Below are 17,305 nucleotides of genomic sequence, written 5' to 3' on the forward strand. Positions count from 1 at the left end.
ACATTGCGATTAACTACTTCAGTGATATCCTGGCCCGTCTAACAACACTGGTTTGTCTCCCTCGAAAAAAATTCCCTATTCGATCGCGGTTGGGCGCGCTCGAGTCCGTTCGAGTTTGCTTACGTCACGGGGTTCACCCGACCAAGCGCAGGGCGAGAGGTCAGCCATTTCGACGCTCGCCTCATCCACGGCCGCATCTACGGATTCATCGAAGCGCGGGACCGATCGCACAAGTCGCGTCCATAAAATTCGTCATTTGTAGTCAGCGTCCTTCACGAAACCCGCCTCGCTTCCGCGTAAAAATCTCGGTGAGTCGAATATACCGGCAAAGTGCCGATTATTTCATCTTGCCAGATATCTCGTCCCCGATCGCGTCATCGACAATGGCGGATTATTGGATAAAGCTACGTAAAAAAAGAGACGCCAGTTATCGCGCGAGTTTCTCCGAGACTCTCGGCCCCTTGTCTTCGAGATTATTTTGAGGCTTCGTCGATCGCGCTGTATCGTGTTTGTCGAAAGTTCAAATTATGCGCACATCGATTCTTTTGCGACTTGCTTTACCGTTACGAGAGAGCTCGCAGAGTGACGAAATTACGACTTTTGTAGTAAAACTCGAGTCCCCGCGAAATTTACGTGAAACGAAATCGGGAAAATCTCCCACGTGCCGCGTTTGTTAGTGTCGCTTTGGTTTTTTGTATGTTATTATTCGTATCGTGTTTACGCGCATTGAGCGAGAGGTAGGAGCATAAAGTAAAGTCAATCGTGTAACGTGAAGAAATATTTCGGTCGTTAACTACTCGATTTTTCGTTGTAAAGTGCGGGAAAAAATGGTGCAGTGTATCTATAGAGACCACGTGGAAGGTCTTGAAAAATTTCGATCGATTCCTGAGTTCGTTGCAGATGATGTTAAAAAATAAGCCTGAAAAGTTATGGAAAGTGTGTGCAAGAATTCAAGCAAGGTATAATTTATGAATTTTCGTCGATTGCGGCTTCGATGTAGTACGATACGATAAAAAAGTATTTACGGATCGACAAAGGCTCGACATAACCTATTTTCAGTAAAAAAAAAAAAAATAATGGAGAAATTAGAAAATGGGAGAGATAGAAAAGAGATAAAATGTAATATTTAAAAGAGAGATAAATATTTTTTGAAAAGAAAAATTTATTTAAAAAATTATTTCTTGAAAAGATTATGTTTACCTCTCGCTCAAGCATTCAGGGCAGTCATTCAGATCATGTATTGGTACTTGATATCCCTTCTCTTTAGCTTTCTATTCTTAAATATGTATATAAACTCAGTCTTATATTTATATTTTGGAGTTGTAATATAATCTTAGTTGTAATACATGCTTGTAGAATATCACGTGGTAAATAATGTTTAATTCAGTAATTTAGTAATATTTTCCAAAAGAAATACAATTTAATATTATTATTTCACAATTATCGCATTTCCTTTCAGTCACAGATATTTTGATAAATACATACAACACTTTTGCAGAAATTATATTAAAAATTGTAAAACTTGAATAAATTATACTTGAAAACAAATTGATATAAGAATACTTTTGCAAAATCTTTTCAAAGACAATTTAATTTGGATGTATATATTTTGAGAAATATATTAGAAACTAAAATCTAAGACAAATAATTAACAAAATTTGTATCAGTTTTTTTTTTATAAATAAAAATCTGCAAGTTTGTCAGAGCATTATCTGCTAAAAGTAAATATCGCCATTGTGGGACATATCTGTGTAGAATATAAATTCAAACTCGTAGTTTGGCAAATAGTAATATCAAGGATAAGAAGTTGAATGCGGATGCAATTTGTAATTGCTGGAAAATTATTTAGGTACAGTGAGAGGGAACTTGATGTATGTTGCAGGGTCTTAGTGTGTGTTAGATATCAAGAACAGATTCAGCCTGCTCAGGGGATTTTGTACAATGACAATGGTGCAGCTAACTTTTCTGCTCCTACATTTCATTGTTCTTCATCACTGATGAGTGGCCTCCTTGGTTCACTGCTCGGTCATCTTTGTTCTTGATCGCCTCTTATCTCTCGTCGTACATTTTAGCAGAGAGAGAGACAGAGAGAACAAGAAACAGAGCACAGAAGAAAGAAGTTTCTGAAGTTTCTAAGATTTAAAAGGTAATATTCTATAAATCACGTAATAAAATTAGTTTATAATTTTGGAGGAAAAAATATTGTGATTCTATTATACAGACAAATTTAATTGTCTGTCATGTTTCTGAACGCTTTGTGAAGCACATTTATTTATGTATCTTTATATATCTATATTTTCTCTATATTATTATTTTTCTGCGATATATATTCAGAATCTTATATATAACGGTAAGTAATTTATAAACCCGAATTTACAAAAATAAAGAAATTTTTAAAAACATTGGTGCGAATGAAATGGATGACATGATTTGTATTTACACAATATATCTTCATGTGTCCTCCATAAAATATGAATCATAGACTTCTAGTTCTATTTGATTTATTAAATTTAAATTAAATAAAAAGCTAAGTACAACAATATAGCTTTTTTTTTGCTATGAATAAAATCGTATATATAAATGTTACTTCCTAAGGGAAATATGAGAGACAAATTGTTAAAAGTACCTTTTATGATTGAGATAATCTTAAAACAAATTATAAGAACTAATATGTATTTGTAATAAGAATTTTATTACTATTTTATATCTTTTTTTTATACTTTTATATAAGCTATTTTTAATTAATCATATTTGTATAAAGAATTATTTCTACTCGGATATTTATTATATTTTGTATAACATAACAGTTTTATCGTATCTTTATCGTTAAACTTTATCGTACTTTGGAACATTAAATACCTTTTTAATTGTGATAAAAAAGAAAGGTAAGTTTTAATTTGATCTATCATTGCTTTATGCAATGATGACTAATGTATAGTTCCTTTCTTTTTCTCAAAATTAATTTTATTAGAATAGCCGAACATTTCGAATTAAAATAAAAACTGTAAAATACTTACAAAATTCTAAATATTGATATTAAACTAAGCACAAAAAAATAAATAATGTTCTTTCATCAATTTTCTTTATTGTTAAGAGTCTCTGCAGATCGATTCTGCAGAGTATTATCAAAAGTTTATTAAAATATTTTAAAATATTTTTCAATAAAAATCTTGAAATTTAAGATAGAGACAAAAATAAGTTTTTTATTTTAAAATCTGAAAGATATAATTTCCAAGTGGGATATATTTAATTTGTCTTGAGGTGAAATGTAGTTTTGTAACGTGGCTTTTGGAGCCCGATCAAGATTGCATTAGACCAAAAGAGAGTGTTAAACTAACCATCGAATGTTGACGTTAATATATAATTTCTTTGTATTCCATTGGGATGCAAAAGCGCTAAAACTTATTTAATATAAACATACGCGCGAAATAAAATATTAAGCGTGAGAAATACTGTAAATATTATAAATAATATTATAAATATTATAAAAACTTTTAGATGCAAAAGGGAAGGAATTAATTGATGATATCTATATTCGTGATTCAAGGAAACTAAATAAACTAAACTTTCGCGCAAGAAAAAGTTCTTGTAGAAAGTTACCTCATATGCATGTGTACATGAAAGTATGCGACAAAATTTTCTTTTTGTAGCATTTTTCTACACACCTATTTTGATAATACTTCATGATTCGTTTGTGTGTGTGTGTGTGTGTGTGTGTGTGTCTAAAAAAGAGAGAGAGAGAGAAATTGAATTATTATTAAAGTAAAGAATCACGTATTACCATAATTGTTATTTCCAAATCGAAAGATTATTGAAGTAGGCATCTATTCGTAAAGAATGAGAGGATTCTTCTTGATGAAAGAAACGTTTCATCGAACCAGAAGATCTCTTTGGGGCTTTGGACGTTTTTAATTATCATACATACATTTTTACTTCTGTACAGTCTTATTATAGACCAATTACGATATATATATACATACATATATACATGTATGTATTTGCAATGCAGCGAGGAAGCGCAGCAACGACTGTGTTAGTGCAGCTACGATTTATCGACTTGCTTCCATCGTTGCGAACGCTTTTTATTGTGCATAATGCATTTCAGGTGGACAACATAGACCGATTTTTCTGATCTTTTTCCCTCACACGCGTCAGACACTTATCGCAGCCGAAAAATAAAAAAATGTTCGTTTCTTTTTTTTATTTTTTTTATTTTTCGTGGCTAGTGTCTATCGAGTGTCTGTTATTTTTCTTTCATCATACAATAATGTCTGCAATGGAATTTAATTATGTGAATGACAAGCAGTGTGTTTACGATCCTGGCCTGTCGACGAGGAGAGAAATCTAAAGAAATCTTCATGTCTTAAGTGATTAGGAGCAATCATAGATGAGGGGAAGACGTTGATACTGCAAGTTCAGATTGTTTCGACAAAAAACGACGACTGCAATTGTTGCTATATCTCATTGGCCGATGTACAACGTAGTAGTGCGTCTATATTTTGCGTGATTTCTTCTTCTTATGGTGTTCGAGCTGAATAGCAAATCGCGGAAATCCATATCCGTACACGATCCTCCCCCGAATCCTCTCTTTTTTTTTCTTGCAACTGTAAATTGTTCTACGTCTTGCGAAACTGTCTAACTTCATGAGATGTTGACAGATTTCTCTCTATCAAATTGAATAAATATATTCTTTCGACAGAATAATAATTTATCGAATATATAAAGCAATTTTAGACACGCGAATTATGAAGCACACTTTTTGCAATCTTACGATCTGGCATATGCTAAACGCGAGATTAAAAAGATATTAAAAAAGATATATAGAAAATTCTTAATTATATTTTATACAATAATATAATAAAGATAATTTACTACGTTTAATATAATAACATTATAATAATATTATTATAAAAGGTGTACACAAACACGACAAAGATTATGAATCCAGATTTATGGTTATATGGCCTATTAAAATTAAATTAATTTATTATTCAAATTAATCGTATATTTTTGAGCAATAACGTTGCATTGAAATTAATCAGTTGTTTTTAAATTCCAGCTTTATGTAATACTTTACTGTTAAGCAGAATACAAACCATTAGATGATAATTGTTACGATGTCGAATTGTTTTTTATCGCATCGGTATCGTAAATTAACTTCGAATGCACAATCTCCGAATTTCAATTTCGTTTTGTTTCGTTATTTCTGACATTTTATTCATTTATATTTTGGGAGAATATTATGACAAGATGATTATGGTAATTAGGTACTTCCTAGCGTTATAGATGGAAATTTTCCAACATAATGCATCACCGACATAATCGAAACGGCTATTTATCCGCACATCAATGTTGCTGGGATTTCGAATACATAATTGGATTCCGATTTTGCATCGCTCTTCGCTGTCTCTGTTGACATCGTTTAATTAAAATCCACTTAGAGAATATCTTAGACGATGAAACATCGCGTTCATCCTTGGCTCCGAAGAATTTGCTAAAACATTTGACGACTTGGTTTTCTCATTTTCGTCGCAAGCACTCTTAAGTACTTCGAAAGTACTCCTCTAAGCCCCGTGAAGAGAAGCTGTGCCGCGCTCTATCAACGATAGGATACTTGCGGAAGAAGCTTTTACACAATGCGTTCAACGTAAAAACCGATTCGTCGTTGAATCCGTGAGAAATTCACGAGATCACTTCGAATAAGCGCAACCTGTGACTCGTCGGGGTTCTTTTGGCTCGATTTCAACGAAAGGACTCAGCAGTTCACGTGGCAGATGGAAGAGACGAAGAGACGAGGAACGCGCGTGCGGCGTCGTCGTGCTCGTCGACAGAGACAGACACGTGTGTCTGACACTTCGCACTGTCCTATAAAACAGCACAGCTGGCGACCCGCCGATTAGTCGATCGTGAGAGATCGACAACTTTTTTTTTTTTCCTTGCGACACCGAACTCCATTCCGGAAAAAGGATCCCCGTGTATGCGTGCACGGGAATCGACCTGTGTGAAAAAAACTCATTGAAGTGAATTAATTGATGTTTACTGTGGTTTGCCTTGAACCTACGTCTAATGCGCGTGAAAACATTTATAATGATTTTTTCTTTTGGTCAGTTCTGTCTTGCATCGAGTCGCTCGTTTTAGGAGACGCACATGATAAACGATGTTTTCTAATGACGGAGTCGTGGCTGGTAATCACAGTGTCGCAACGGTGGAACGAGTAATATGTTAGTCGTAAATAGCGGTAATCAGGGATCGGCCGATTGCTACTTACATGGCGTGAAAATAACCGGTTACGGTGACTACCGTAACTAAATATACCGAAATACGATTTCCGAGTAATATGCAACAGAGCGGAACTCTCGACAAGTCGCCCCGAATGCTTTCCCTACAGAAGAAGTTTGTTTTCTTTCCGCTTGGTCAGTTATTTAGAGATCAAATTTTGTTTCGATTATGTGTAGATACTATTATTCAGAAATGTGGAAAATTTCCATTAAACTCGTAACACTTTGATCGAACTACATTTCACTGAATAATCGATATCCATGTTTATTTATTCATAAATGTAAACAATTTCCTCCTGAGCTTGGAATAAATACTTCGTGATCGAACTCTTGGTTTACTTGGAATATTTAGAGATTGAACTCGAGAGTTTTGTAAAATAATCTACATACATATCTATATTTTTATTTGAATGAAAATTATTTTTTCATCATTTATAATGGGAAATTAAATTGAAAAAGTCTTCTTCTCGTTCAAAGATCGATTTTAAAATTTATTCAATGAATAAATGATTTTTTCTTATTTAATCCAATATAATATATAATAAAATATATATTTAAAACATTTTACAATCAAACTTTTATTCAGAAAGATTTATACTTACTTTTTATTTGTGAAATTAGTTTCCTTATTTTTAACTCGTTTTAAACATCGAATAAGTTTTATTTCAAAATCAATACCTAGTTTCAGTCAAAAATGAAAATTATTTTTATATCGATCATTTAAAATACTTACAAATCGATTTCTTATGTAATTGATATCTGTACTTATTTAATATGGAAATTTTCATAAATCGACTAAATATCGATGGATTACAGTTCGATTTATATTTATGGGGCTCCGATTTTTGCGTATGTCTAAAGAATTTACGATCGACAAAGAAAGAATAAACTTAATGATTCAATTGTTGATGCACGGCCGCAACATGCGTGGGTGTTTGTATGTCTTGGAGCGCTCCTGTGCCAAACCTTCGGCGCCTTCGGAATTTGCTGTAATAATAAAGCCATCGAGCACATGTGTAGCTTTTCAGATGTTTTCTAGACTTTCAAGTCTATGAATGTCTGGATATAAAACATGTGTATATTAACACTAAATCGCTCGCTCTATCTTGATTTATTTGAAAGTGAGACTTGAAATGAATTTGTTTTCCTATCTGTAATGGATTGTCATTAACTTTTTGATCCTCCGAATCTTTATTTATTGAGAAAAAGAGATTTAAATTTTTAATAATTTTTAGGTGTTTGTATGCGTAATCGTTGACTACAATGATTAAGCGACTATTTTGAGTTATTTCGGATTAAAAATTAATAGCAATTGATTCAATGATTTATATTATTCTCTTTCCATATAAGATATATATTAATGAATATATAATATTATCAATTTAATTTTTTTCTCCGGCTATAAAATATATTAAAAATAGATTTTAGCACATACGCATACAAGGTACCACTAAATAATTAAAATAATTAAAAACATTTATTGTTATATCCATGAATAAGCTGTAATGCTCATAAAAGGATGTTTTCCTTTAATGCATCTTTTATACTATTCATTTGTTACGTGACTAATATTAAAATAAGAAAGATGCACAATAACATTTCTATTCTATCTCTATTTTAAATATAAATTATTAAAATTAGAACGTAGACTGAAGGGAAACTTAATAATAAACACAATGTTTGTTTACGATGACTTAATATAAACAATCAACATGCATGAACAATAATTTTCCTTTATGAAAAATTAAATTTAGAAAATTGTGCTATTTTTTATTAATAAAATATATTTAAGATTTTTAAATCTGTATTTTAAAATAAATATTATTTTCAGGAATTTTTATTATAGTAAATTATTTCAAATTTATATTTCATGCTAATTAAAATTAAATAATAAACTCAAAAATAAATATAAACCAATTTTATATACAATTTACATTTACATTAAATGTTATACAATGTTACACTAAATTTATATTTTTGATAATTCTGGTAATAAATTCTATATGTTATAAATAATATATCAAATACATTTAAATCACAAAACTTTTCCAAATAAATATGTCAAAATAAACTTTGCCAATTTAATAATTAGCGTATATAATTAAATGCAATACAATCAAGCATTAAAACTTTTCCTGCCCGTTATAAAAAAAACAGAGTTGTGAGTCTGGATTTTAATATATGTTAATTAAACTCTTTAATAATTACTGCATAAGTCAGAGAAAATAAACTCCTTAAATCATCATTATAAATAGATAATGATAAAAGAAAATACTCTCAATGTTTTGACATTACAGCGTCAATTTATTATAAGAATTAAAAATGAAATGAAATCTATGTTTTACAACTTCTGCAATGGGATGCTAAATGTCAGCGGTAATAATTCTAAATGAAATAATTAATTGCTTGCGCGACTGAAATTAATTTCCTGAAATTAATAAAGCGGAAAATTTTAAGCCATGTGATTATATTAGTTGCGCAAATGTGAAAACATGTACGTGCAACATCCGAATGATTAATAGTACTACAATTAACAGCCAGTACTTCATACAAACTCATGCAAGCAGCTTAACAAGGACGCTCGCCATATAAATTCAATATCATCATCGATATAAAAAAAGACAACACATTCGGCAAGAAAACGGGAAGAGCTCCGTATTTATATCTTTTTAGTTAATTTTATATTTTCATTACTTATATCAATAATTTGATTCAAAATAAATTATAATAATAATAATGATAAATTATAAATATCACAGCAAGATAAAAAAAATATAAATAAAGTCTCTATATAAAAAATAATTTATAATAATAATAAAAAATAGAATAACGTTAAAATAATATTAAAACTAAACTTTTATAAAATAAATAATATAAAGCTATGAAAAGTTCTATGTTATATGACTTTATTGAAAAATCACTAGAATATTTCGCGCATTCTTAATTTCTTATTCTCTTAAATTTATAAAGTTATTTATTATATTGAATAAATTTAAATAATATAAATATTTCATATCTTAAGGAAAGGTTTAAATAATAATGTTAATGCTAAAACATTGAATGCCTTTGATGTTACTTTTCATTTTACATCTTTCTTTTTATGATATTCAAAATAAAAATTGATAAGCGATTTTTCTTAACAGCAAATTTACCTATGATTAAAATAAAAAATTTAAATATTAAATAAAATATTTGAGACAAAAAATTTGTTTCATTTAAATGCTGAAATTGATATATCGTCGACTATATAATAAGCACTTAAACGTTCATTTCATGCATATGATTAAACATATAAAGCGCATGTCTTTCGTGGAAACATCGCTCAAACACCTTTTATGCTAATGAATCCGATTACTCTCTCGTTTCTATTCACGTGCCTATTCTTGCGTGCCCTTCAGCAACGGTTCAGCGCACACCGTTAAATGCAAACGACGGATTGTAATAAAGTATCCATAACAATATCTCACCGCTTATGCATTCACGAAAAAAATGAATGAAGCAACTTGGATTATTTCGAATACTAGGAGAGTCATCGATGTATGTGTGTGTTGCTTGATTAAGGAGACGCTTCATTATCTGCTATCTTGTTCGTACAATCTTATCCGTTTTCATCGGCAATATAGAGAGAAAGTTTACTTGCCTTTACGAAGCATTGCGCAAGTCGTGACAGAAACACGCTGCGCGTGAATATGAGAAATGCCCGTCCATAAACTTGGTCGAAAATCGAAGATTATTTTTATTTAATCAGTTAAAGAGAGCCGTCACACGGAGATTAGGACACGCTACGAAAAAAATGTAGGATTTGAGGAGATAAATATGTTAAATATTGTTTTCATTTAAATTTTCTTTGTACATGTAATTATAATTATTATCTAAATATATGTAAAAAATAATCGATCGCTATGAAATAAAAAATGTACGCAAGCTATACATTGTATGGACAAAAACGTAAATCGTAGATGTGTATCGACCGAATATTGGAACGTTTCAATCTATTTTCTTTTCCTCAGCATAACTTATTCAAGTAATAATGCAACATGTACTTCTGTTTACAACATACAAGCAAATTCAAATATTTTTATAGTGAAATTAAAATGGGTGCCTACATCATTGCTCATCTCGATCTGTTAAGATTACTTTTATAAGGAGAAAGGATCTTTTTGATCATATTTAGGCTCTGAAATAGTTCTTAAATGCAAAAATGAAATAAAAATAGTTAAAAAGAAGAAGATGCTTAGAAAGATTAAGCTCAATCCGGCACATAAAATAAAATCAAGATGGAAAAAATATAAAGACAATTGAGAAGAAATAAAAAAATAGTAAAAAATAAAACAGCATTTTACACTTATGCATATATTAGTATAATAAGTATATATAATAAGTATATATCATAGACTATGTGGAATTATTAATATCAATATATAAGAGTTTTCGTGTAGTAAAAAAGCACATCTAAAAAATGAATATCATTAATATAATAAATATATATTATATAAATAATAAACTCTTATATGATGTACATATATGTGTAAAATAATTCTCTTAGCTGATGGAATTTAATATAATAATGTAAGAGAAAAAGATATAATTTAATATAATACTATAAATAATTGTATACAAGGAAAAACTTATATAATAATATAGAATAATAATAAATAAATAAAATAATTGTATATAATAAAAGACTTACGTATAATATAAAAGAGTATATTTACCTGAAAAAGAAGCATTTCTATTCCCTCAATTATCCTGTGAATGCGTATATATCTTGAAGATACTTATCAATTATTCTAACAAACAATTGGCGAGTGATTGCAGCTCATAATCACATTGAAGGTGTTCATTATCTTCGTCGTTTATAATTTCGTTGCCTTTTCGTTGGCTCGGTTGCAGATACAAGCATCGAACGAGCTGTCGAAAATGAGCGTCATAATCAGACTGCAAAACCTGGCGTGGTCCGCCAACGCATTGGACATACGCCAATTTTTCAGAGGTCTCAGCATCCCGGAAGGAGGAGTCCACATTGTTGGCGGCGAATTGGGAGATGCGTTCATCGCATTCAGGTAAGCGCTGTCGCACAAATCGATTGCTTTGACAAGAGAGCTCTGGCGAAGAGCAATGAATATATTTACATCGTGCAACATCTTGCGTTGTTGAACATCAACATTACGATTTAAATATTTTATATCATTATTAGATCTTCTATCGACTCCTCTCACGACAGGCTTTTATGCATCTATAAATCTACGGTTAAATAAAATTCTGCTCTTAAAGAAGATAAATAATATTTTAACAGATTAAACATTTAGTAGATCATCTTTCTTCCGTCTTTTACGATTATTTGCAGCTAAAACTCGTTCATGTGCAATGATCATGATAATAATTTAATAGATTCTAGAGATCTAAGATAACAGTAAAAGATCTTTGCCACTTAATTTGTGATTAATTTTGCTTCAGGGATAAATTAATCGTGGATTACTTAAGAGGCTATTAGGTAGAAAGTTGTAATAAATTGCTTATACAGATGCATAAAATAGAAAAATAATTTCCTGTTATTGAACCTTGTTATTATTCACAGTAATAGTGTAATAATTATCCTTTATATACTCGTATCACATGTTTAAAATGGAAAATTATCTTACGCAAGAAAGAGAGAGAGAGAGAGAGACAGAGTAGAAGATAAGATCAATATCCGTTACATGAACACATTAGTATGACAAGTAGTCGCTTGGATAAAAATTGTAATTTTCTTACAATTCTGAAGCAGCGAGACAAACTGATGACACTTGCAACTTCTTTTTTGAAAAAGAAAATTACTAGAGCATTAGTTGCGTAACGAATTTACGAGAAAATAAATCGCGACGTCAGGAGTCTCACGAAAAGCTTCACTATTGCAGCACCGACGAAGACGCCCGTCAGGCGATGATGCACGATGGCGGCAAGATCAAGGAGATGAAAATCAAGCTGCTGTTGAGCTCGCGCACTGAGATGCAAAAAGTGATCGAGGCCGCTCGACAGCAAACCATGAGTCTGCAATCGTTCATGCAAACCGCGCCTATAGCGGTGCCGCCGGCCGTAGTCCCCGGCAAGCAGCCCGGCTCGCCGACTGACAGGAGGGAAAAGGACAACGACAGCGAGTCCAGCAAGGATCGGAAGGACCGGCGTGACCGATCGAGATCGCGGGACCGTTCGCGATCGCGCGATCGCGACCGCGATCGTGATCGCCGCGACCGGGATCGCGGCAGGGATCGACGACGCCGGGATCGCAGCAGGTCGCGAGATCGCGAACGCGACAGGCGCGATCGACGACGTCGCCGCGACCGGTCTAGATCGCGGGATCGCACGAGGTCGCGCGATCGCGACTCGAAGAGGGGCTCCGCGAACGATCGTCGCAAGGACGCCAACGAGGATGACAACAACGACGTCGTCTGCGTCGGTCAGTTTCACAAGGATAAAGCGTCGGCGGCTGCGTCGAAAAAGCCGCTCGAAAACGGTATATGGGAGGTACCGCCTCAAACTCAGATGCAGGCCGCTCTATTGGCACCCGGTATTTTAGGCGCCGGCGTCGCCGCTCTGTCCCAGGACTCGGAGACTCAGCGTTCGGCCATCGCCGGCTTCGGCGTGGTAGGTCAGCAGCCGATGTTGCAGTCGGGACAATTTTCTATAAACGGCCTCAATGGCGTTGGTAATCTTATACAACCGCACGTACAGGCCCTCGGTATGACGTCGTTAACGCAAAATCTAGGTACTGCAAATATACCGAGTCTGAGTAGCCTGGCAACTCGTTCCAAGGAACCTTGGAGTCAGAACGAGCAAAGCAGACTGGACCAAACCGGACGATTCTCCGGCCGATCGAATCAATTCAACAATCAGGAATACGGCACGAGTAGTAGCTATCGTGGCTCCAGACCGAATAATACCTTTCTAAGTAAAATGCAGGAGCTCGAGGGTCGGCGCAATCCGCATGCATTTCAAGCTGGGGTCTCCAATTTCGGAAACTATGAGAATGATCGTCAAACGTCCGGTAGGAAATCCAGTTCGAGATTTTCCGACAATAAGAACGGCAGTAGCAGCGGCGGTCATTGCGTGGAAGTACGCAACATGCCGTTGACCGCGACGTATGCGGATCTACGTCATGCGTTTCAAGGTATCTATATCAGAAAGGACGGCATGAAGATTATCAACGACAATCACGGTAATCGCGTAGGTATCGCGTATATCAAGTTCGGTAAAGCCGAGGGGAAGGAACAAGCCCTAACTGGAACGAGATATGTGCGAAATTCCGAAGTAGAGGTGCTTCACTTGGACGAAAGTATCTTCGACAAAGCCGTAAATTCTTATTCGCCTGACAAGGAGGACGATGGCGATCTGAGAAATTCCATGTGTATTCTCTTAACCGAACTGCCGTCCTTCACCAAAGAAATGGACATAGCTAAACTGTTCCACGACTGGAAGATCAACGATCTCTTCATCACCAATACCAAGGAATCTGGCACCACGCAATACATGGCTTATGTACAATTCGCGCGACTCGAGGACGCCAAGTCGTCGTTGAACACGACACTGAAAATCGGCAGCAAGCAAGTGACCGCGACCGCGATCAGCGAGGAAAAATTTGCTCAAGCAAAACGTGAACACGAGCAAGTGAGCTTGAATCAAACGGATTGTATTCTCATGCGCGGTTTGCCCTTCCAGACAATCGACCGCGACATCTTCGACTTTTTTTCAGACATCGGCATCGTGCCGCTCTGTATCCATATGATGCTCAATCAGCAGGGCAAACCAGCCGGCGAGTGTTTCTGTGAATTCGACTCGGCCGAGAAGGCGGAACGCGCTATCGCTAAAAACGGTCTGCCGCTCGGCAAAAACGTACCCACTATCGAGCTAGTACCACGCGCCAAGATGCTCGAGACCCTCGGGATGATGGAGGCGCAACAACAGACGCAGCAGCAGCACTTCCCGCCAATGGAGCAACATCAAAGACCACCACGCTTCTCTCCCGGCCCGTTGGGTCACATACCGCGGTTCGGCAATACCGGTTTCGGACCCCGCTGCCCGCCCGGGTTGATGGGTATGCCGCGACACATGCTGGGTCGTCATCCACCGTCTATGGACTATGTCGAGGGTTTCGGTAAACCTGGCTGCGTGTTATCGTTAGAAAACGTGCCGTTCAAAGCGGACATCAACGAGATCATCGAATTCTTCGGTGACTTCGACGTTAAACGGGAAAACGTAATTCGTCGTTACAACGAGAGGGGCATGCCGACCGGGGACGCCCGAGTGGCGTTCTCATCACCTAGCGAGGCGCAACGAGCGCTCAAGGAACTCAAGCATTGCAAGATGCGAGAGCGTACTATATACATGAAGCTGGCGTGAGTTCCGCCACACCGTCGTGCGCAAACTGACGCTGATACGTGAAGGGACATCGTCGGTGACGATGTCTAGGTGGGAGCAAATTCGTTTGGAATGCAACGAGGACAAATGCAATATTTATAATATCAATAGATGTACCTTCGGTGAATTATTCTAAGAGTCGGTTTTATACGAGAATCCTTGCCAATGAGCGCCGCAAGAATAAAGGACGCTTTGACAGTAGAACGTCTTCTCTTCGCGCGTACTACTTCCTCATTAAAGGGCGCGAAATTCCTTAGCGCGTCGATAAATTTGATCCATGTGTACATAGATTGCGTAGATTTAAAAGTGATAATTTTCTTCGTTTAATCATTGCGAAGTGACCATGTCCAGACTATATTTGTCCAGTTGTTATTAAAAATATTCAATCGATTATTTTCTATGTCGAGAACTGATATGGTATTATAGCGCGATCATAGTATTAAGTAATGATAAGTGGAAAATGCGCTCAGTGATTCCTTGACATGAAATGACATTAGAAACGTAGGACTAATCATAGGATTTTATTAAGAATACTTTTCATAAAATTCGTCTTGTAAAAAAGTTAGGCTTCTCCATAAAACCGAATCTTCATAGATCGGCTTTTTATGCAAGCCTAAGTTTTCTGTGAAAAGACCGAATTTTTGAAAAATTTGCAATGTATATCCAAATATAAAAAAATTTCATATTATTTTCTCTTATTATTATTAGTTTCACTACGTGGCAATACCAAATCTTATCTCTTAGTTTTATGTTAAGAAACGGCGGAAGTAAAGTACAAAGTTAGCAGTTTGATCGGTTACATTTTTGCTTTATGTTTTCATGTAAAAACATTTGGAGCGCGAAGTAAGTGTCGAAGACAGACTACGTGGGAGCTGCCCGTGCAACATGTTCCCTACAAGAATGAGTACATTACATACATTGCATATCTTTTGTAATATATGCTACGCATAGTTATACTCTACACGAGAGATAGATAAAATATATGTATATTACATATATTAAATGTACATAGACAAAGATTATGTATCCATCATAATCTTGCGTAACGATAAGTACGTCCACAGTATGTGGGCTTGTGTAAAATAATTTATAGAATGAATGAATAAATTTACAGATGCGTACAATTCACAAACATTGTCATAAGTTTATGTTATAGGATAATGAACACACATTGGAGATACTTCAATAAATTTTTATCTAAACTTATGACTATGTCTTTATTCCAACGAAATCTAGCATAGTATTAACGCACGGATAATTTTAAAATTCATTAAATATATGTAATTTTAATTTATATTTATTTTTCCGAGCAAATATTTTATAATTTTGTAGGAAATTTGTAAGCCTTGGAATCTCTTGGAATATGCAAATTTTGAAGATCGAGACAAGTTTTTTTTTTCTGTTGATTTAAATTTCATCATACTAAAAGAATATACCTTTAATATTCAATCGGCTGCAACATGACGGTACCTGATGTCGACGGCAAAATTCCTGTTACCAGGATCGTGCCATCCTACGGGACGGTTCCGTGACGAAAGAGCGCTGCATCAAATCGGCGCTGCCTAAATATTGAGTCACGAGCTATTTCTGTAGCCGCGCCTCGGCCATAAGTCCGTGACACATCGAACAGCAGTAGCACATTTCAACTTGTGACGAACGAGACCCTTTTTTCATATTAAATTAATTTATAAAAAAAAATTAACGCGCAAAATATTTGAGATTAAATTACACATTCTCTCGTATGTAATATATTTTTGTTTAGAATGACATGAGAGAGAAATATTCTAAGAGAAGCTTAGCTTATTTATATTGTATTCCTTCTTCGAGGATGTAGAAAAATGTAGATTCAAGGACTTAATTTAGAAAAATATAGTTCAAAATTATGTGATTTTTTTAATGATCATAAATATATTCAATCAGATTGGGAGAACTATTTATAAGATAAAATAGATCCCCGTATGAAATATATATTTATATTTTTTAAATATAGATTATATATATAAAAATATATTTTTTACTATAATACGTAAAAATATAAATCTATGTTGTTAAAAATCTTAAATTTTGAACTTATTTTCTCAACCGAGTACTTTGTTAGTTCGCGTACGCACATGATTGTTACACTATTATATCAGCTGATGCATGTGTCGCTTAAATTCATGATTGTCAAGACAGAAACGTTTATTCTAAGCAAATATACAATTCAAAATCGAATTTATAAAAATTGAACATTCAAAATGCGTATATATATCATAATAAACGGTTTTTTATTGCCTTTGAATTTTTTCAGTATCACATATTGATGATATCGCATAATTTATGACTATGTGAAAAATTATAAAAACACTTTTATTTTATTTCTTGCATTATTATATTTCTTATAACAGTTAATATATATGTATAATTATATTACTATATTATATTATAAGTATTAATTTAGTAGAAAAGTATTAATTTAGTAGAAAAAATATCACCGAATTTATTTTTGACAGTTATTTATTTTTGCTTTAGTAAACGATAAATATGACTAATGTAACTAGTGATCGCTTGATTTAGCGATTTTCAACCATTTCCATCATAATGCCTATCGTATACAGGAAGATTGCGATTAACCTTGTTCGATTTACCGTCGA

General features: G+C 34.1%; 1 protein-coding gene across 1 annotated transcript; it reads left to right on the top strand.

Moving 5' to 3' along the window:
- Nucleotides 1-106: 106 nt before the first annotated feature.
- On the top strand, nucleotides 107-15,878 carry LOC105251790. Its single transcript, XM_011258810.3, has 4 exons — nucleotides 107-308; nucleotides 1,883-2,146; nucleotides 11,172-11,341; nucleotides 12,176-15,878. Exons 3-4 carry the CDS (start codon nucleotides 11,199-11,201, stop codon nucleotides 14,652-14,654), a joined length of 2,622 nt encoding a protein of 873 aa, XP_011257112.1. The 5' UTR covers nucleotides 107-308; nucleotides 1,883-2,146; nucleotides 11,172-11,198; the 3' UTR covers nucleotides 14,655-15,878.
- The last annotated feature ends 1,427 nt before the right edge of the window (nucleotides 15,879-17,305 follow it).

This window comes from Camponotus floridanus, unplaced genomic scaffold, assembly GCF_003227725.1.
Source record: "Camponotus floridanus strain SB8 unplaced genomic scaffold, Cflo_v7.5 scaffold4, whole genome shotgun sequence".
Classification (NCBI taxonomy): domain Eukaryota; kingdom Metazoa; phylum Arthropoda; class Insecta; order Hymenoptera; family Formicidae; genus Camponotus; species Camponotus floridanus.